The sequence below is a fragment of the Lytechinus variegatus genome, chromosome 7 (genome assembly GCF_018143015.1).
Source record: "Lytechinus variegatus isolate NC3 chromosome 7, Lvar_3.0, whole genome shotgun sequence".
Lineage (NCBI taxonomy): Eukaryota > Metazoa > Echinodermata > Echinoidea > Temnopleuroida > Toxopneustidae > Lytechinus > Lytechinus variegatus.
The window spans coordinates 12,913,339-12,935,665 of NC_054746.1; the positions used below are offsets into that span (position 1 = coordinate 12,913,339).

Consider the following 22,327-nt stretch of genomic DNA (forward strand, 5'->3'; position numbering starts at 1 on the left):
AATGTATAACAAGCACCACCTGATATGCAGTGCGATCATAAAGGGATTAAGAACATGACAGGTTCTTTTCATATTTCTCACAATTTTATCTGCATAGATTGCGGTTTATAAGAGAACAAGTGGAACGCCTCTTTCAGCCTTGCCTGCATTACGCGATTCGATATGGCAGCAATGCTGACTTTGAAAATAGCTATTACATAATCATTCACAATAGAAAACACCTTAAATAACCTTTGATCATGATCATGTGACCTAAGACGAGTGCAAAACAATCATCTATACTTGAGTACCCTTTTTTTTCATTTCATTTATTTGACCATCTAAAAACAGAGTACATGAACATCATAAAATAAGTATAATACAAATCAATCATTGACAAACAAGATACAATCTAGAAATGGCCAGGACCCAAAAGAAGCAAAACTGCTTATAAGCTGGGCCCTACATAAAAATACATGTAAAATATTAAGAGTATAGTTTGTACACATACACACACACACACCATATACACTCACATACACAACCATCCCAATACATGTACATCCACGCATCAATCCATACACAGCAAACATACAGCTCGAGATCATAGAGAAAATAGGAAAGAGAGTGAAGGGTGATACAAGCAAGAAAGCTGAAAAAGGAAGCTGTAGAAGATGAAATAGATCAGTATCCTACTCAGCCATGGACAACATTTTACTAAATATAAGTTTCTTATACATACACTTAAATCGATTTATCGTAGTACTGGATCTTATATCGTAATTTAGCTTATTCCATTCGCGTACCCCAACAGAAGATAAGGAATTATAGAGTAATGTTGAATGACAGAGGAATATGTAAATTTTTGCTTTGACGAGTTGAATAATTATGAAATGCAGAATTTGGTTGGAACATATCAATAAAAACAGGCGGTTACAGGTTTTTGTGAAATTTGAACATGAACATGGATGTATTAAGCTTTATTAAGTAAGTTACAGGAATAATTTTCATTTTTAAAAACAGTGGCAAACTTGAGGATAAATGATGACTATTTGTAATTAACCGAGTTATGCGTTTCTGTAACTTATAAATTTTGTCTAGTTTTGTTTTGTATGTATTTCCCCAGATGACATTGCAATAATTTAAATGTGGAAGGATTGTTGAATTCCCTTTTTTTGAATTATAAATTTTCATTAATATGTTCCATGTTCCCTTATGCCAATGTTTCACTAACTACATGTTTATATCCATAAACTAACCAAGTTATGATGCCAATTCAACAAAAACCCGAATATGGCCAACGTTCATTGACCATATGAACTAGGTCCAACGACATTCCAAAAACCAAACATTGGTTTAGATTTCGATATTGATTCCCCCAAACATTGACCCTAAATGACCTTTAACCTTGGTCATGTGACCTGAAACTCGTGCAGGATGTTCAGTAATAATTGATTATCCCTACGTCCACGTTTCATGAAATAGGTTCATATACTTTCTAAGTTATGATGAAATTAACAAAATATTAATCCAAATTAATCACTGCAAAGTTTGTTTGTTCCAGTATTTCTATACTACTGTACAGCAACAGCAAAAAGAAAAACACATTTGTATTAAATAATTATGTGAATGCGTGTAGTCATACTGCAACATTCTTTTCCTTACTTAACCCAGATGATTTTCATTCATGCTTACATTTTGAGTATAGACTTGACTCTTGGTTGTGATTCTCAACTTAAGAAGGTATATATATTGTTTTCAGTTAAGTAGTTTGTTCCTTTTAAATGACGCTTCAGCAATTGCTTTATTTCATGTGCATAACCCCTTCCTTAGTCTGTAGGCACAGACCCTTATTGAAACCTTGATCAGCAAGTGTGTCTCCACGCAAAGACTATAGCACATTCAAAACTTGCTGTTTCGATTCAGCGAATTGGCCTTCAGTACACAAGGCATGAGTAGGCTGCATATTCAGACCATTAACTCGAGTGTAGGGTTTGCACAGCGGACTTCCCCTTGCTAGTGCTTGAACACTTTTCTTGACTTCAGAAAGCAATTGCTAGCGGGTTGAACAATGGCGACGTCACGCTGGTGCGAACACGTCTCACAGAAAAGGCGTCCTTTATATGCACCTGACGTCAGACCCATTTTCTCAACAGCTTCTGAATGATATTCAGCATCGACCTACTGTATAAATCTACCGAGTTTCGTCTGAGTTTACATTGTAACTAAGTAGAAGTATGACAATGTTCTTTTTCATTCAGCTCCAGGTCGATGTTATGCTTGCAAGTGATTCTTCTCAAATTTTATAAGCCCATTAAAGGTCAAGTTCACCTCTTAAAAGTGTTGATTTTAATCAATAGAGAAAAATCAGACAAGCATAATGCTGAAAATTTCATCAAAATCAGATGTAAATGAAAAAAGTTATGAAATTTTTAAGTTTTGCTTATTTTTCTCAAAATAGTTATATGCACAATTTAGTCACATTAATGAGGGAATCGATGACGTCCCTCACTCAAATAAAAAAAACAACTCACGATTTCTTTTGTTTTTAATCGTTTGAATTATACAATATTTCATTTTTTTACAATATGGACCAACTTGACTGAAACATATCATGATAAACAATGGTAATTCCACATGTTCAGGGAGAAATAAAACTTTGTATCACAGGACAGTGAGGAGAAAATCAGAATATATCATATTTCACATAACAAAATCCAAAAGAAAAAGTGAGTGAGTGATGTCATCACTTCCGTCATTTGCATACCGACCAGGATGTGCATAATTATAACTATTATGTGAAATTAAGCGAAACTTAGAAATGTCATAACTTTCTTTGATGAGATTTTCAGTGTTATGCTCAGTGGATTTTTCTCCTTTTATTCAAATCGACATTTTTGGGGATGGACTTGTCCTTTAAATATCCTTTAGCTTTCTCCCCTTCTAAATATTATATATTGCACATTTAAAAAAGAAACCATATAAAATGAGCAATATATCACTAGTGCATGCTCTACGGAAAGGTCGTTGGTTCGAATCCCAATCTCTACTCAAAATCTTTCATTAGAAGAAGGTCACCATTTTTCGACTTCAAATGTTGAAAAGATGAAAAATCAGACCCCCAAAATAAACCCCAAAAACACACACATATTAAAAGGACATGGAATAAAAACTAATGACATTTCAAAGATTTGCATTATTTTGATGAAATAGTTCTACAGTATACATGTCTTCATGAAAACTCAATGAATTGATGCAATTTTCCCACTTCTTTTGTATTTTCTTACATGAAATTGTGTTTATTCAAATTTTGTCCTCCAAGAATTAGAAATATTAGATTTACAACTGATTTAATGCGTTAGATATTCAAGCTGCAATTTATTTTTGTTGTAGGGGAGACATATCACACAAACATTTATGACAATAGGAAATAATGATGATGTAAAACAGGAAAAATAACAGTGGTGAGATGACATCATCAGCCCACCTGATGAATATTCACGACGACGTGATATAACTGTTTTCACAAAATATTGCATCATTTTAAAATTCAATAGATTCATTATTTGTTTTCAGATTTTGACTGAATTTCCAGCATTTTGCTCAGTGAAGGTTACTTTATTTGATTAAATGTGATATCAGCCCGGAGTAACCCTTTAACTCTTAGACATTGAGCGTTTTACTACTTTATATTCAAAGATACACACGTATGTTCCAAGCATACTTTAACTACTTTGCGGATTCTATGCAATCTGTTTTGACATGGTGGTGTCATACATTTAAATATTTCCCAACAGATACAAACATTCAGATAAAATAGACTAAATTAGGGGGATACCTGGCAATGATATGACACCGTTGGGGAAAGGTTTATGTGTCCGACGAAAATTAAGGTAAACTCGGATTTACTTTGAAACAGCCCCCGTTAGTCTCTGTCTGCCCCTTCTTCTTCCAACAAGGAAAAACTGTTCATCGTCGTCATCATTATTATCGACTTCTTTTTGGATCTGTAACCTGATTCGTGCCAGTTCTTCTTCCAGTTTTGGCTTGGTTTGCAATAGCTTCTTCTGTACAGGATTCAATGACCAAATACAAAAGAAATAAGAAGTTGGTGAAATTAGAATTCTGAAGTTGTTTGGGTTATTCTTAAAACATCGTTTGTAATTATGTTGGGGATTTTTTTATTTTTCAATGGATGATACCAAAAAGACATTTTTGTTAATGATTCAGCGGAAACAGAGTGGACATAACCGAACGCAGAACAATCAATAGTTCGAGATTACTAAATTCAGACTGCTGCTTCCATAGTGCCCATTGTTTTTCTGGAGCAAAGCATGTTTTATACTTTAGACACAAAGGTCAGTGTTCGCTCAAGCATGAATAACAATTTGCGTTTTTACCAAAAATGTAACTTTTGTAAGCACTGTAAAGTTCCATTTTATTCAGCTGCTGCTTCTGATTCTGTAATAGTGTATCATTCATAGTTAAATACCAACATAGTAAGGCCCAAACTTCAAAGCGACTTTATTTAAGGTCTACATGTGATTTGCGGCTAATAGTTTTTTGCATGCCAGACAGACAGATTTCTTTCCAAAAGATAATACGAAAAAAATCTTTAAAACAATATACCCCAAGTTTTGTTCTTTTAAGATCTTTAATCAGGGGAAGACACCAGTTTAAGAACATTTTCAACAAATAAAAAATTATATAGTTGGTATCAACAGAGACATACGGTATGCACATTAAATTCTCTTTATTTCGAAAACAAAAACTGTCCACACATTTGCAACGTAGAATCTACTTGTTAAACAACATTACTAAACATATTACTTACATCTTCAGGTGTAAGTTGCTGCCTGTTTCTCCTCTTCTTTGACATGTAGTCTATTTCTTCTAGTTTGTATACAAGGTCACTTTCTTTCTTTTGCAGTTGACTGAGCTGACCAATTAGATATCCTGGGAATGTTTCCCGATAGTCCTTTACCTGCACTGGGGTTGGGTTTCTATCCCTCTCTGAGTCTGAGACGTCATGCGCTACTGGTCCAGCGAAGTTGAATCCGAGGTAAAATGTCACCCTCTCATGACTAGGTTGATTCTGCCATCTAGAAGAAAGTTTGATATAGATCTGTTCTTTGGCCGGTGTTCGAAATACTAATCTTTCTCTATCGAGGATAGTACCTTGTAGACGTATCAATCGGTCAGTGACTTCCTTCCTCATCCAAAACCTGTGTTTTTCTCCTTCTAGTGTGGACTGCGATGCGTGGAACATGTTGACGTGAACAAATGCCTGCAAGCCTTCTCCATTCGTCAACAAGAAATGAGTGAGAGGTTTTCGCACAATTGTCTGGTGACGTGGAAGAGACCTGTCATAGGCATTCTGCATTCCACGCTTCTGTGGATCATTGTGTTGTAAATCGTTCCATTTCCCTCGTAATTGTACAACAGCCTTCTCTGTTGACACCTTAACGCTCCTGTATCCCGCTGGCAAGTTACCTCTTGGCCAGGCCAGCATCATCGTGAAGAAGGCCCCATATAGACCGTTGCTCACTTCGTTTAGTTTCTCTACTTGTCTGATAACAGTGTCATAGTCAATATTTTCATCAAGATATGACAAAGCAAATGATATACACACTAAAATCTTGAGATCGAATGCATTCTTAGATTTAATTGCAATCAGTATTTCTTGTACTTTCTTGAGGTATTTCATCTTACCATTTTGAGCTAATTTGAAAATGGCATTGAAGGAATCAGCTTTCATCGCTTTTACCTGTGCTCTTCTCCATGAACTCATAGAATCGGGATTTTCTTGAACGGATCGCGGAGGATGTTGTTCGTTGTCAACTGTGAAGAATCTGAGATAATCTTCACAAAACCTGACGAGCTCGTCATTCCTCATCTTTACTTCATCTTGTGAGTCTTGCTTTGTTCTAGTTATTCCCCTGCTATACGTCAAGAGATCACTAACATGATCAAGGGTAACCTCTGTTCTTTTCTGCACAGCCTTGAGGTGTTGTCGACGATCATTCCACAATTTACCTAATCCTGATATGTCCTCATCAGTAAGAAAGAAATCTTTCATTTTTTGCATTCCATTTGATCGACAGAAAGGTGCAATGCGTTGCTCCATTATATGCAGAAAAGTGAAAATAACTTTGAGCTCACCGCTGTAGGCAGCATAGTTTGAACCCAGGCTGGGTTCTAGATTTTGTAGATCCTGGCATGTTCTGAAGAAATTCATTCCATCATCGAGAAGAGACAGTAGATTCCGGATTTTGTCAGTGTCGTGAAGAGGCTCAGTATTCTTCTTCAATTTCTTCATCTCTGCAAGTACTATGCGGCCTTTTGTATCCCAAAAGAAGGGGCGATTCTGGCATTTCACTGCCATTTCTGCATATCGTTGCGCCTCAACGAGGTTGTTTTCGGATTTGTACAGGCGAGCTAATTGCTGTGCTATATGCCCGTCCTTGAATTTCTCCGAAGCTTCCTGGAGAATTAAGAATGCCATCTTCTTGTCCTCAGTAAGAAGATGTTCAACGAAAGGGGAGAACATGTCTCCTTGTTTGCGGCGTACCAATAACTCATGTATCTTGTATATCATATACTTACTCGTATACGCTCTTGAATCAAGAATGCGAGATTCATTCATTAGTTCCCTGAAAATATTTCCAATCGTCTGACCGCTATCCTCTAAGAGCTGTGAAACAACCTCAGTTGCTAGGATATGGTTCACGAGCTTAATCGCCTTAGTAGGACCATTCCTGGTGTAGACTTTCGTCTGGATAAGAAGTAAGCACAACGCCTTTGAAAGCAGATTTTCCCACGGTACATATTCCATCGTTGATCTTCCACGAGATGATCGTCTTTTTTTACTTGTACCCATGAATTCATCACAGCACGAGACAGGCATCCCGAAATCTTCTATGAATTTGTTGAGGACGGCGATGTATTTGAGTAGCATAGATTCATAGCCCGTCACTTCACATAAGATATTCGATACGATTCTAGTAATGTAGTCTGGATTGCACTCTTCTTTCATCACCATAAAACCGATTAACTTCTCTGGACTCTGACTGTATTCGTCTTCGTATGATTTGAATTTTTCTTCAAACCATGAATGCTCACACTTGTTTAACTTATGCCTCAAGACAACAGAGTTTACCCCATTATTCAGAGCCACCAATTCTGGATCAGAGGTTCTTTTGCAATGCAAGATAATGCAAGACAGACATCCGTAGTCGTTGGTTGCTGTTTCAAGCTGTACTATTAGGTCCATAACTTCTGCATCATCCATATCATCCAACAACACAAGGACAGGAGGGATTTCGTCCTTTGAACCATAGCCAAACTTCCGTACTTCAAGAATTTCTTCAACTGTAGCCATTATGACCCTTTTTACAGCGATGCATCGAAGTTTCCGATGAAAATCCCAAAGGACCTGCTTTGAAGTGGTACTGGCACCCGAACCTGGTTCATGAAAGATAGTTATAGTTACTACTGAGTTTGAACCATCACTAATATTTGATGGCTTCAACTTTTCTTTGACTACTTTGTTCAATGACTTGCTGGCTTCTCGTCTAAGAACCTGATTATAACCACCCTTCCGAGTACTGTCTTCACTCAGATGAAAGTTCCACCAAGAAACTTCATTTCCCTGGTAGAAAGCCAGTTCCTGATCAGAAACAAATTTCTGAAACCCAGGACTACTTTCATTCATAGCCGTGTTTTCACACTCATTTCGGGGGAGAACCTCAATGTTCAGCCACTTGGATCTGATCTTGTCTGGGAGAATGCACGATTTACCAGTGGAAAACGGTAACTCAAATGGAACAATGGCTACTTGTCCATATTGCTTCTTGATATAGTCATTGATTCTCTTCCAGTCTTTGCAAATAAAGCTACGTTTGTCAAGTTGATCCCTTGGAAGCCACTTTTTAACTTCATCTGCCCAACTCTCATATAGCTCCCGATTTTCTGCAATAAATGTGAATGTTCCGCTTCCTTGCAGTGAAGACTGAAATTTCTTGAATATGTCACTCATTATCTGTATGTTATCATGAGATAGGATGAGGAAAACAATGACAGCCCTCTCTTTTGGTATTGCAGTGGTTGCAAAGAAGTCTACAGCACGATCAACGTCAGCGCCATACTTCTCATTCCAGTCACATTCAAGACTAGGATTCTGAAGGTCTTCAAGATCCTCTCGTCCATTGGCAAATATCCATGAAGGAACATCATTGAATTCCATTTCTTCTGTCGAAGTTTCTGAGTGAAATATCTTAGGAAGGAGTAATTTTATTTCTCTCTTCTTTTTAATCATCGAACAGATGCCGTTCACGAATGATTTGGCATTGCAGTCAAATACTGCGTTCCAGTTCACCACAGACAGGAAGTCTAAATTCTCTTGAAGACTTTCCAGGTCACTTATTTTAGAACCACCTAGCATCGGTTTATTCAAAACAAGGATGGGATGGAAGGAACTATCGAGGGATCCATTCTCATTACCAGTAAGAAGAAAGCGCAACTTCGCCTCTTCTGCCGACTCTTCCTCTTTACTAAGTGGCAGGCATTGGGAGCTTTCTTGTCCCACACTTGTCATTGTTTCTGTAAGTTGAACCCCTTGATTCTGTTTACAATCCAGCTTTCTTTTAGTTGGGTGCTCTCCTGCTGATCCTTCTTTCTCTACACAAATCCCTTTGCTTTGTTCATTCTCATCTTCCCCAGTTGCGCCAGTGCTTCCTTCTGCAGGAATGCGGGTTATCACGCCATCGTCTCGCGCTTTTGCCATTAATTCTTTCGATTTTTCTTCGGGTGTGAATTGGAGATGGCCAATACCATCTTGAACTTTCTCCGGTCCTCTCAAAATCTGCTGCGTATCGACCAATGAGGCAATCCCGGTTTTGTTAGCGCTTTCTCCAGCTTTAGATCCATGGGTTGTTGTAGCATCTGTATCTTGTGTAAGTGTATCCTTTTCTTGAGACTTTTGTTTCTCACCATTGCTTCCATCTGATGTAGTTGAAGAGGCATCCTCGGTTTTCAAGCGGTCATTCCGAGCATAGATTATTCGTCGCATCATGCCCGTAGACAACTGAAAATCTTCTTTGAGATCACGACCGTCATATCTTTTTAACAACTTGCCATCTATACCCTCCTCTTCCAGTTTTTCAGCAATGCTTAGAGGTATGTCTTTATTCTGAACCAACCAGTTCTTTATGTCCGCGGGTGTCATCTCATGAAGTCTTTTGAAGGTTGTAACATCCGAACCTAAAATAAACACTTATTGAAAACAAGTGTGATTATTGAAAGCATATATATAACAATTCATATTTTATGCTTAGAAAATCAATGCCTTGATGATGCTTAGCATGTCATGTTCATGATAATATCATTACTTATCTATTCTTTATCTTTATTATACTCATCAATATCTCTCTCCCAAACTTGCCTTCCTATATATAAATGTTTCTTGCTTTCAGCTGATACTGGCATGATCAGAATTTGATATTTGTTACCCTGTTGAGAAACTATGCACACTTCAGTCTTAACACTCCATGAATGTTAAATTATCATTGTATAAATTGTGCGTTTCAAATAGTATTTCATTGTGCCATGATGTCGGAAAAACATTGTTCACACGCAATGATTAACTCAAAATTGAAAACAATAGGGTGGTATTATGATTATTCTGAACTAGAATTTTAAACCATACTTCTGTGTAATGCTGTGCTTGGTAATGTTTCTTCCATATTCGTTGCAATTATATTTCAATCATTTAAAGGTCATAACATTTGTTTTTATTTTCATATTCTTCCCATTGCACGACTCAATTTATTGTTTTGTTGCAGCAGGATAAGAATATTTTTTCATTGGTGAATGTGTTGACAACTGGCACCAATAAAAGTGTGGTCTAAGTAAACCCAGGTTTAACTAAACCATGGCTATCAGAATACTACCAAATATGTTTAATAGGTTTTTTTAATCTGCGCAAGCTTATTATAACTAGATAGAATAAGTTGGTGAGTTAAAAGCAACTTATAACTAATGATAACTGAGTGAAATGTCTATATAAATTATCACGAACCCTCAGCTGATGTGTCATCTGTACGCAAGAACGTTTTCAGCTCCAGCCTTAGTCTGAGTTTCATTCCAGCAGCTTCTTCTAGTTCTCGAGTAACTAGGAGATTTGTCAAGCCTTGGAAGAAGGTGCTGTCACGGTCGTTACAGGCTTGAGTGAAGGCATCCCTGTTGGGCCCAACCTTGACACGAACGAAGAAATGGACGGAGTCGAACCGAACCTTACTGAGAAGGGCGCCTTGTTGTTCAAAGAGGGACATTAATTTGGCGCAATAATCTCTGTTCTCTTTCCATTTTTCCACATTGTGCCAGTTCGCGTAAACACTCTGCAGGTGTTTGAGGATGCTAGGATCAGCTTCAGAAGTAGCATCAGCATCAACCTCTCCCGTTGTTGCAGAATCTGGTAAAGGCTCGATTCCTGCTTCCACTTTCACTTCTAAAAAAAAAAAAGAGAGAAACGATTTTTGATTTTGAATAATCAAGATGCTTATCTGAATTTAAAGAATATGTAAATTTGTCTTCTCTCACTGGAAGAATGACAAACTATATACATGATTTTATAAAGGCAAGTGCAGCAATATGCAAACATGGATACAGATGTAAATATTATGTAAACATAGTGCACAATCTTGTTCAGAAAAAAACTGTGAAAAAAATATTTTCATCCCTGTCCAGAATGAGAGAAAACAAATGAGAGAGAGAGAGAGAAAGATGGGAAAAGGTAGGAAAAGAAAAAGAGGAAGAGAGGAAGAGATCGAGATATCGATATGAGCTATACAGAACCTAGTACATCTGATAGATTCCATAACTAATGATAGAGCTAATCTCCATCAAACGACAAAAAACACACTCACCCTCGCATCTTGTAGATCCCCCATGTTCATCAGGAGTATTGACATGGTGATAAACATCTCCAATATGGAAAGTGTTTACATCGCCAACATTGATTGTGGCATTTTTCATAAAAATTAAAGTCTTCCCATCAACCACGACGATGGAAGATTCATCTGAAAGATAAAAAAGTTAATACAAAGGGAATGCCTCTGGCCGTCTCACCTGCATCACACGGTTCAATATAGCAGCAGTGCTGACTTTGAAAACTACTCTAACTTGCACAAGATGTTCAGTGATACATGGTTGCTCTTATGTCCAAGATTCATGAATCAGATCCATAAACTTTCAAAGTTATGATGGTAATTCAACAGTTACACCCAATTCGGCCAAAGTTCATTGACCTTTGACCTTGGTCATGTGACCTGAAATGCGCGCAGGATGTTCAGTGATACTTGATTACTCTAATGTCCAAGTTTAACGAACTAGACCAATAAATTTTCAAAGTTATGATGGTAATTCAACAGATACCCCAAATCGGCCAAAGTTCATTGACCCTAAATGACCTTTGACCTTGGTCATGTGACATAAAACTCACGCAGGATGTTCAGTGATAATTGATTAACCTTATGTCCAAGTTTCATGAACTAGGTCCATATATTTTCTAAGTTATGATGACATTTCAAAAACTTAACCTCAGGTTAAGATTTGATGTTGACGCCGCCGCCGCCGTCGGAAAAGCGGCGCCTATAGTCTCACTCTGCTACGCAGGTGAGACAAAAACCATGACAACTTGATGGGTTGATTAGACAAAATTAGTGATAAAAATAATCCAAGGTTACAGTCCAGGTTACAGATGCCTCATATTTTTAGTTCGACCCCAATAATGTAAATTTAACACAGCTTTCTCAGCAAGCTATACATCTAGTTACAGTAAATGGTGATAAAATGCATCGTAGATTTCGTCACTGTAACGGTAGAAGTGTCTGTTTTCAGATGTCGGGAGAAGATCCGACATCTGTCTAGAATATCTTGCTTGTTTTTCATTTTTTTCAGCGCTGCACCAGAATCGTTAAGCACTTTTTCCTTAAATACTTTGATGGCCATAAATTCTGTTCGAACACATCGTTCCCACTCTATTTAAGCAAGAAATTTTCAGGCATATTCGTACCCCGTGAAAGTCAGGCTCTGACCCTCTTTCGGAAATTCAAATACCTGATGGAGCTGCATCTGAAGGGGGAGCAGGAGCATGATGAGATGAATGGGGTACACTTGTCTCCTTGGATGAAGGCTGTGGATCAGACGCTCGTCCCGACTTCTTCCGATTTTTTTTCCTTCCCATCTGTGCATTAAAGAGAGAGAGAGAGAGATGTTGCTTGAAAATGGGGTGTATGAAAACCTAACCAAGTGGAGCGCCTCTGGCAGTCTCACCCGCATCGCGTGATTCAATATAGAAGCAGTGATGACCGTGAAAACTACTATAAAATAATTATTCACAAAAAACACCATTCATATCATGATCCAATACTATACGTTCACTGACAATAAATTACATTTGACCTTCGTCATGCTACCTAAGACTTGTCAGTGATACTCGCTTACCCCTATATCCACATTTTAAAAACTATATCTATAAATTTTGAAAGATATGACAGCAATCTAATAATAACCTCCAAATGGCCAAAGTTCAATGACCTTAAATGACCTTTGACTTTGGTAATGTGACCTGAAACTCGAATGAGATTTCCAGTGATACTTGATTACTCTATATCCAAGTTCCATGAACTTTCAAAGTTATGATGGTAATTCATTAACAGATATCCCCAACATGGCCAAAGTTCATTGACCTATGACCTTGGTCATGTGACCTGAAATTCGCAAAGGATGTTCAGTGATACTCGATTACTCTTATGTCCATGTTTCATGAATCAGATCCATAAACTGATAAATTATGATGGTAATTCAACAAATACCCCCAACTTGGTCAAAGTTCGTTGACCCTTTATGACCTTTGATCTTGATCATGTGACCTGAAACCAGAGAGATGTATATATCTCTATGCATGAAATTCACACAGGATGTTCAGTGATACTTGATTACTCTTATGTCCATATTTCATGAATCAGATCCATCCTATACATGATTTATCACTTTTCCCATTATTTTGTCCCCTGCTTCTCATACCTCGGTTCCTTGTATGTATATTTGCTTAATTTAGTATGTTTAATTTGCAGTTCCAACTACTCTTAGATTATTAAAATATTAACTGTGCGTTATGCAACTATTCATGGATCAGCGAAAATTTATTATGTGATTGGTCTTTTTCAAATGAATATTCATCCTGCTCCAGCCGTGGGTGTCGATCCGCAGGGACCTGGGAACGATGTTTTGGGCGAGGGTGCTGATAAGTTACATACAAACAGAAAAATAAATGGTTTTCACTCCAAATTGAAGGTCGTTTTAAATATTTATTATTTAACTTAAAAAACCCCAAAGATATAAGGTCCCGAATGTGTGTGACATGTTATCAAAACATGTAATATAAAATATGTTATTAAAGTGGAGCGCCTCCTGCAGTCTCGCCTGCATTACGCGATGCAATATAGCAGTATAGTACTGACTTATAAAACGACAATGATATAATTATTTACAAAAACACCAATCATATGAAAATAATATACTATGTTCATTGACCCTAAATGACATTTGACTTGTCAAATTAATAACATTGAATTGGCCTAGATCATATAGATTATATTAATAAATCATTCTTATTTTTATTATTTGATTAAAAAAAATGGTTCTGTCAATCAAATTAAGTTATATTTGTGTAAAATTTCCTCTAGTTTTTAGCTTCATATCATTAAGTTTGTACCTAATTTAAAGTGTAAGACAATTTGTATTTATGTCCTTTTTTTATTAAAACATAGCGCCATGAGCGTCATGCTTGACGGATGTGCGCTATGCGCACCATTATTATTATTATTTCATGAACTATACAGTGCGTATCAAAAAAAGTTTACACTTAGAAAAAATCCTGTCAAATTATACATTTGTAATATCCGGAAGATTTTTTCCACATTTTAACATTGGTACAGATCCATTTAATCAATGACGATATAACTGTCGAAAAATATTTCCGCTTGAGTAAGCACCATTTACTTTTGAAAAGGTAGTGAAAATTATTTGCGCAGAACTTTGAAATAGTTATAGGAATAAAAGTAGACCTTAATCATGAGGAACATGGGGAATTTAGCTAGTAAAATTGATTTGAAGATATCTTTTACATTTTTAAACTTGTTTCCTTGCCCAAAACACTGCGGAGAGTGCATTGCCCCCCACTCCCCCACACACTGAGGCCATCGTGACGATATTTGCTTTACACTGAGCTGTGATTTACATGAAATGGCTTAGGCTTGATTTTCATTTGTTACTCATCGTGAAGCTTGGGAAAAGTGTGGTGAAACAAATACTAAATAAAAAATGAAATTTAATCCCGCTTTAAATGATGAAAACGTAGTGAAAAAATGCTGGAGGTGTCTGATATGCGCAAACAGATTTCTATGAGCTTTACAAAAATGGACAGTACTCACTCAAGTGTAACATTCTGTCAAAACTTTTACTTTCATTGGATAGATGAGACCCAAACCCAAGATTATATGTGAAAAAATTACCCACATGTTGTATATCTTTTATTCCCATGGCTTTTTCAAAGTGTAAACTTTTTCTTTGATACGCACTGTATATAGTTATAATGGCGATTCAACAAATACCCCCTAAATGGTGAAAGTTTATTAACCTTAAATGACCTTTGATATTGGCCATGTGACTTAAACTTTCTTAGTTATGATGACATCTCAAAAACTTAACCTTCGGTTAAGATTTCACTGTTGACGCCGTCGAAAAACGGCTTCTATCATAACAGTGAGTCTCGCTCTGAAAAAGTAAAAAAAAAATGACCGGATACATTATCCCAAATTCATTTCACATATACGCGCATGTAATATTGTACCCAGCAGAGTTGTTAATAATTTTCAGTCGCTGATACCTTGACGGTGTCTGAATTATTTATTCACATGAACAGTTTTAGATACAGCAAACATTAAAGTTAAGGTGTTTTCTTTCCAAAAAAACGTATGTAGCATTAACCAACACTATTCAACAAATTATGGGTAAAAGGGCATGTACGTCTGCAAATATGTTTCTGTCATAAATCATTCGGGCATGAATAAACTAACACAAAGTCAGGGCAAGCGGGGAGCATTAGACATACTCTTGAATATAAAAGAGTGGTAAGGTATGCCACGTCAATAATTATTAGATTAAGCCTACTGTGTATTTTTTTTATATTTATCCTCAATTGAGGTACTTTATTATTCATAAAATATCAAAGGATACAGGTTTTTACATTAACAAAATTCACATCATATCACACAACAATATTTTACAAGAAATACAAAAAATACAATAAATATGTTACTTATACTAACAGTCACAATTCATCGGCCCGCTGTCACCCGTCGAGAACGAGAGAACAATAGATTCAGTGGACTGAATTCATTGTTCTCCGGCTCCAACCATGCCAACAGGCCAGCCAACAGCGGACCAAAAAAAACGTGACTGGTAGTGTATTCACTCAAAGTAAAAACGTATCTTCCGCAACTCAGTTTCATTAAATCTTTTCTGATTATACTTTAAACTTAGGTGAAATCTTATTTCTGCTTTCAATAGATAGTTTCCATGTAATACATGTTTCTTTTTATCATTACATTCTTTGACATAATTCTTATATACAGTATATTGGGCATAATTAAGGATGAAATTGACGAGTTTTGTTTTTTGGTTACCTATATCATATCCTATAATAATCAATTTTTCATTAATGTCAATATCAAGGCCCAAAATATTCCGAATAAGACACGAAACTATTTTCCAAAATAACCTCACTTTTTTGCATGGCAATAAAAATGACATATAGTTTCTTTGCAATTGCAAGTAGGATATAAATTATCATTCGAAATCCCCCATTTGCATAAATTGTCTTTACTGGGCAATATTCTGTAAAAAAGTTCAAAATTAAATTGTTTTATTTTATTGTCATTAATTTGCTGAAATTTGAATCTAAATACTTGACTCCAATCAAATTCGTTTGACAAGTCTAAACGATCTTGCCAAAGATGTAAACAAACGGGTTCTTCTTTATATTTATCCATGCACTAACAAACTATAATAGTGTTTAGCTGACATTTTCTCGACATTTATTGAGTCACCTGTTGCTAACTCAATCACATAGGGTTCTTCTTTTTGTAGCCGTTGTGGGGTTCTTGTATTACGTAATTTCTCTAACCAGAAGTGTGGAAATGCCTTTTTGAGTTTTGACATTTCGAAAGAAGTAAGCAATTGTCTGCGGTTAAAATAGTTGCTAATACATGAAAAATCTTTCCAATTCCCATCTTCTATAATCTGTCCCACTGTATAAATCCCCTCTTTGATCCAGTTTTGAAAAAATAACGTTTCTTTCTCATGTTTTATATTACTATTATACCAGATAATTTATTGGTTTACTTTATTTCAGACCACGATCTAAAAAGGTCAATGTAAAACACGTTTAATTGTTTTCTTTTGCATATTCTTATTATATCATTTTTTGGCAATTAAATCTCAAACACATAGGAATGTCAGAAATTTTACTGATCCAATAATTGAATAAAATTTTCCATGATGTTTTTTCACCTGAGATATATTTTTGAATCCATGATAAACGAAGAGAAGAACATTTGTAAATTAAATTGACCATTCTAAGGCCTCCTTCTATTTCAGAATTACAGCATACATTTCGCTTGACCTTTTCAGCTTTGGAATTCCATAAAAAAGAGTATATTAATCTATTTACCAATTTAATTATTTTCAATGGTACTGGGACTGCTGTTGCTGTATATACTTATTGTGAAGTGACTAAATGCTTTATGACAGTCACCTTCCCACACAAAGTTAGTTTTCGCATTTTCCATAAATCTAAAGTACTTTTTATTTTCTTCACTTTACCTTCCCAATTAAAGTTTTCAACTTCTCTATGACATTGTATGAAATTTTCCAACATAAACCCCGAGACATTTTATATCATTTTCTGTAAATTCTAAATCCTCAGTGTTTTGGACATTCATATTTAATCTCATGAACTTAGATTTTGACCAATTAATTTTGGCACCGGCATTTTTACCAAAATTTTCTTCTTCTCTCATTATTTCTTTAACTAAGTTGACAGAATCTGCAAAAAATTGTAGTATCATCTGCAAACTGAACTATGCGAATATCTATGAAATCTGAACAATCTGATTCAGGGTTAGGTACTTGAATACCTCTAATTCCTGAATTCTGTTTAACTTTTGCTGCTAAAACTTCTGCCAAAATAATAAACAAAAGGGCAGACAATGGAAATCCTTGTCTTACACCCCTGTTAATCGAAAACCTTTTAGATATCCAACCATAATTCATTATTTTACCACTGGCGTTATTATACAAAGTCTTAATCCATTTAATAAACGAATTTTTAAAACCAAGTTCTTCTAGTAAAGTGAATAAGAAATTATGATTAACGGTGTCAAAGGCTTTCTTAAAGTCTAATGACATAATGATACCAGGTGTTTCAGTACTTTGACAAAAATCAATTATGTCCTGTACAAGTCTAATGCATTCAGGTGCAGAACGATTTTTCATAAAACCAAACTGATCTTCAGATACAATGCAATGAATAATTTTCTTCAATCTAACAGTCAAAAGCCGAGCTGCTAATTTGTGATATGGGCCGCCAATTATCTAGAAGATTTTTGTTACCCTTTTTATACAAAAGAGTAAGAATGGCTTGACTTTGAGTTGAGGACAATTGTGTTTTGTCATATCCCTGATTCAGGCTGGCAACTACCATCTGTTTCAGGCCCCTTCAAAAAACATTTATAAAATTCAACACTTAAGCCGTCACTACCAGGTGACTTGTTCAGATTCATTGACTTTAGTGCAAGCCAACATTCATTTTCTGTAAGCTTTCCCTCACATATATTTGCTTCTTCATCATTCAAAACATATAACTTTAAGTTACCTATATATTCTTTAAAATCAGATCTTACATCATATTTTTGATACAGTTTAGTATAGAATTCATGTATATTTGACAAAATTTTCCCATCTTCCTTAATACTCTTTCCATTAATATCAATACAATCTATTTCTTTCTTTTTGCCTTTTGATTTTTTAAGCTGGAAGAAATATTTAGACGAGTTCTCTCCAAACTTTAGCCACCTTGCTCTTGAGCGAACATACGCACCTTTGCATTGATATTCATACCATTTATTGATCTCACGTTTTAAACGACTAATTTCGTCTACATCTTTGCTACGTTGATCTTTATCTAGTTTTTCACAAAGTTGATTATATCTTTTTTTCAATGTGTGTTATATGTTCCCTCTTCTTCCTTGACACATCAGAAGCATACTTAATGCTGAACTCCTTTATTTTAACTTTACACATCTCCAACTATATTCCATTTTGATCTTTTTAATAACATTTGTTATGGGCAATTCCACAGGTTGGTCCAAATCATGTAACGTGAGTAACCGACACATTCCAAAGATTTGCCAGGAGCATAATAGAATTTCCCAAGTTTTGTTTTTATACAAAGGATAGTCAGACTGTGTACTTTGTTGTGATAAGGAGATGTTTAGTTCTTATCAATAATAACGGAGTTACAGCTCCAAGTATGAGTCAAGGTGTCTCCAAATGTAACGTGAGTAACCGTGGAATAGCCCTTATGCCCTTTTTTTTTATACATTTCATCATCAAGTAAGGAATTGTTCAATTTCCAAAAACTCTTTCCCCTCTTTTTTGTTGTCACCTAAAGTTTCATCGAAACAGCATTATGATCACACTTTAATACTGTGTATACCAAAGTAAGCGTATCATAGCTATTAAAAATATGAATGCAAATCAATTGACATGTGATTTATAATAGATGATCTATTTTTCAGACTCCTTACAGATGACTTAGATCTGTTTATGAAGCAAATATATATACCAAATTCTACCTTCAAACATCCCTGGATACAGTAGAAGAAAAGAGAATGGATGTGTGAATAAAATGGGTATCCACCCAAGCCAATAGGTGATTTGAATAAAGAGAAAATCAAAGCATTTGCTAAAAATTTCATCTAAATAGATATCAATTTAAACAGTTATGACATTTTAACATTAGGTTAATTTTTCACAGAACGGTGACTTAAATTCTATACAACACAACCAAAATGATATGCTAATGGAAAGACGATGTTATCACTTACTCACTTTCCTTTCGTTTATTGTTATATGAAATTAAATTTTCCTCATTACAACGTTAAACAATGTTTGGTTTATCCTTGTGGAATTGTTATCATTGTTACATATTGAGGTAAAATGAAGATTAATTTATATTTCCCTTCTTTCCCCTTCCACAGGCTTCTTTATTTTCAAAAAGCAGTTACTTCGTATAAACATTTACAATTTTTTCCGACAAATATTAAATAAACATGGTATACACATAATTCATAAACATAGACATGTAGCCAAACTGACTTATTATGCAATCAAGTTGTCACAGCCAAAGCAAATTTGGCAAGAAAAAAGGAGTCTGATACATATAAGAAGATGAATATTTCTTATTGACAAATATGCAAATAATATAGACTTTATTTGTGACTGAATACAAAAGAAGTAATATGTGGCATCATCGACCCTCTCATTTTCGTATCATCTGTGTTGTACATTTGACTAATTTGTAAAATTATGAGGAAAACTTCTAAAACATCAGTATTTTAATATTTTCCATCCATTTATTAAAACTTTATCAGTGCTGTGCTTTTCAATTTTTTCTCTTTTTATTAAAATCCACTTTTTAATTGGCGTAGACTTTCCTTTTATGCAAGTATTATCGTGTGAGTAAAAGAATAACATCATTATCATGAATATCCTGAAAATAATTCGTTCGGTGGCGTTCCCGAAAAAAAACCCCCATAACAACAAGGGCAAAAACACGGTCGCTAGCGATTTTTTTTTTTGGGGGGGGACACTACCTGCTTCCTGCCCCTGTCAGATATACGCCAGTGTCTTATCTCTTGAAAGTGTCTAAATGTAAATGTTATTCAATTCAATCAATTCAATTCAATTTATTCAAGTCCATAAAGGAAATTTGTTTTGGGATTTACATACATACATACATTTCATGACAACGACTAAAAATACATAAGTGAAAGACATGCAAAAATATGAACGCCGGTATGAACGGCAATTATAAAGAATTAGTGCACCCTTACAGATATATACAGACATAATATCAACACAGAAAAGAAAACTCCTACGAGGCACCATCTCCTATGTAAAGGTACGAAAATGCGGATGATACAATCCCTAGATAACTTACATTATTTTGTGAGTGATATATTGCTCCCGGCCAGGTCTAACGTCTACTCCAGAGGATGTCTATCATATTGCCGGCAACAGCTCACCCAAAGTAAAGCTCGATCTGTCCACTCTCCCAATTCAAATTAAAGATGATTTCACACAAAAAGACACACCATCATCCGATTCATGGATCGAAGACAATATACTATTGTCTTATGCACGCAAAGAGACGATAATTCTGATGAAGAAAGAAATGATTTCTCCGGTAATTTCTGACTCGAAAATGGCGTCTGAAAATGGCGCGAATACGTTGTCTCTCGCACCCGGACTCTCGCACTGGTATGATACGAAGTGGTAGTGGTGAGTGGGAATTCCCCAGCAAGTGTTCGATACCGCTTTGATTAACCTTTGAACCGAAGGACGGTGACTCGTCTAGATCAGCGAGGCGTTTTCATTGTATAGTAGCAGCGAATGACGGCGACTTGCATGTTATGACGGCGACTTGCATGTTTTCAATTCATTTCAGTTCAATTCATGGTTTATTTTAAATAAAAATCAAACATTATCACAACCAAAAGGTTGGAGTTAGCATGATTAGGCCTATACAATCCTTGTGCTTTCATACTTGACTACATTTTTCTATCATGTAGCGCTTGTGTTAAATGAATGCTGCTGTAAAGATATTGACATGTCGCTTGTTCACAAATCAGAAGCAGCCAATTAAAAGTTGAAAACTCCATTTTTTATTGTTCGAAAATAGACATGAAATTAAACAGTCCAAACATTGCTTTGCTCAATTGATCGTGGACCCGGCAGCCGCTGTGTGTGCAGCGCCAGATCGACGAGGCTCTATTTAAATCGTTGAACGCCAAACGGGGTAGCAGCAACTCCCATCCTTTGGTCTGACGCGGCCGGGGTTTGAAACCCCGACCTCCCGGTTCTGAGACGGAAGCTCTACCAATTGAGGCAACGCACCAGTAAATGACACTAAGGGGGTGTTACAAAAAAAATATTTGCAATCAATCACAAATATTCTGTTGCAATTTTACAATTGATTTATCATTTTGTACTAAAGCAAATCTGATTACACACCTTGTCTCATGGAGCAGATTAGCCATCAATTGCAAATTTGCAATTAATTGGATGGCATATGCTTGATTTCGGGAACGAAAATAGACTTGTAATCAATCGAAAGTTTCTTGCAACCAAGGGCGCCGGAAGCTGGGGAGGGGGCACTTGTCCCCCCCTCAAATAATTTTTTTTTTTTTGGGGGGGGAGGGGGCAAAATGAGATTTTACCCCCCCGTGTGCCCCCTAAAAGTAGAAAAATGATAAATTATTTAAAGACAAAAGTAAACGATGAAGGCACTTTCTGCCCCAAAATTGTCAGTTCCATTATTTGACAAAAATAAAACTCACCCCTGACGAGGCAATTACATATCATAGTAAGCCTCGCGTCTTTTGACGACACGGTCGCCCAGAAGCGCTCAGACCGGACCCGATGTCACTAACGCTAGTTACTCGAGCAACATATGAAATCTATATCTTAGCTGTTAAGCCCAGAAACCATATACTACTCTCAGTCTCAGTTTCTCGTCTATCAATTTTCTTCTTCCGAAGAAGTAAAATTGATAGGCGAGAAATTAAAAGATTGAGAGTAGGTCCTGGAGTACTATTTCTTAAAAATGTGTGTACTTCTGAAAATGACTGTAAAACAGAAAAGGTATAAAGAGTTAACGAGGCTTGAGTAGTTGGATTATTGGATAAATGAGAGGATGCTAGCTTGAGTAGGCGAATGGAGTGCAGAGCAGGAATACTCATCTATCAACTACTCAAGCCTCTTCAACCTTTTCTGGTTTACTGTCCTTTTCAGGACTACGCTCATTTAAACAAAAAAATTACTCGACTATCATTGTCCAGTTCCTCCCCTATCAATTTCACTTCTTCCTCTATCCACTTTTTCGGAAACCCCACATGGTGTACCGTCAACCACATCCACTATGGAATGTTACTGTTTTCTT

General features: G+C 36.0%; 1 protein-coding gene across 1 annotated transcript; it reads right to left on the reverse strand.

The window, feature by feature from the left end:
• Positions 1–3,639: 3,639 nt before the first annotated feature.
• LOC121418468 (sterile alpha motif domain-containing protein 9-like) lies at positions 3,640–21,166 on the reverse strand. The gene is made up of 6 exons (XM_041612368.1): positions 20,327–21,166; positions 12,097–12,223; positions 10,905–11,057; positions 10,058–10,486; positions 4,814–9,240; positions 3,640–4,046 (listed from the first exon to the last, which is right to left on the reverse strand). Exons 2-6 carry the CDS (start codon positions 12,221–12,223, stop codon positions 3,885–3,887), a joined length of 5,298 nt encoding a protein of 1,765 aa, XP_041468302.1. The 5' UTR covers positions 20,327–21,166; the 3' UTR covers positions 3,640–3,884.
• Between the last annotated feature and the right edge of the window lie 1,161 nt (positions 21,167–22,327).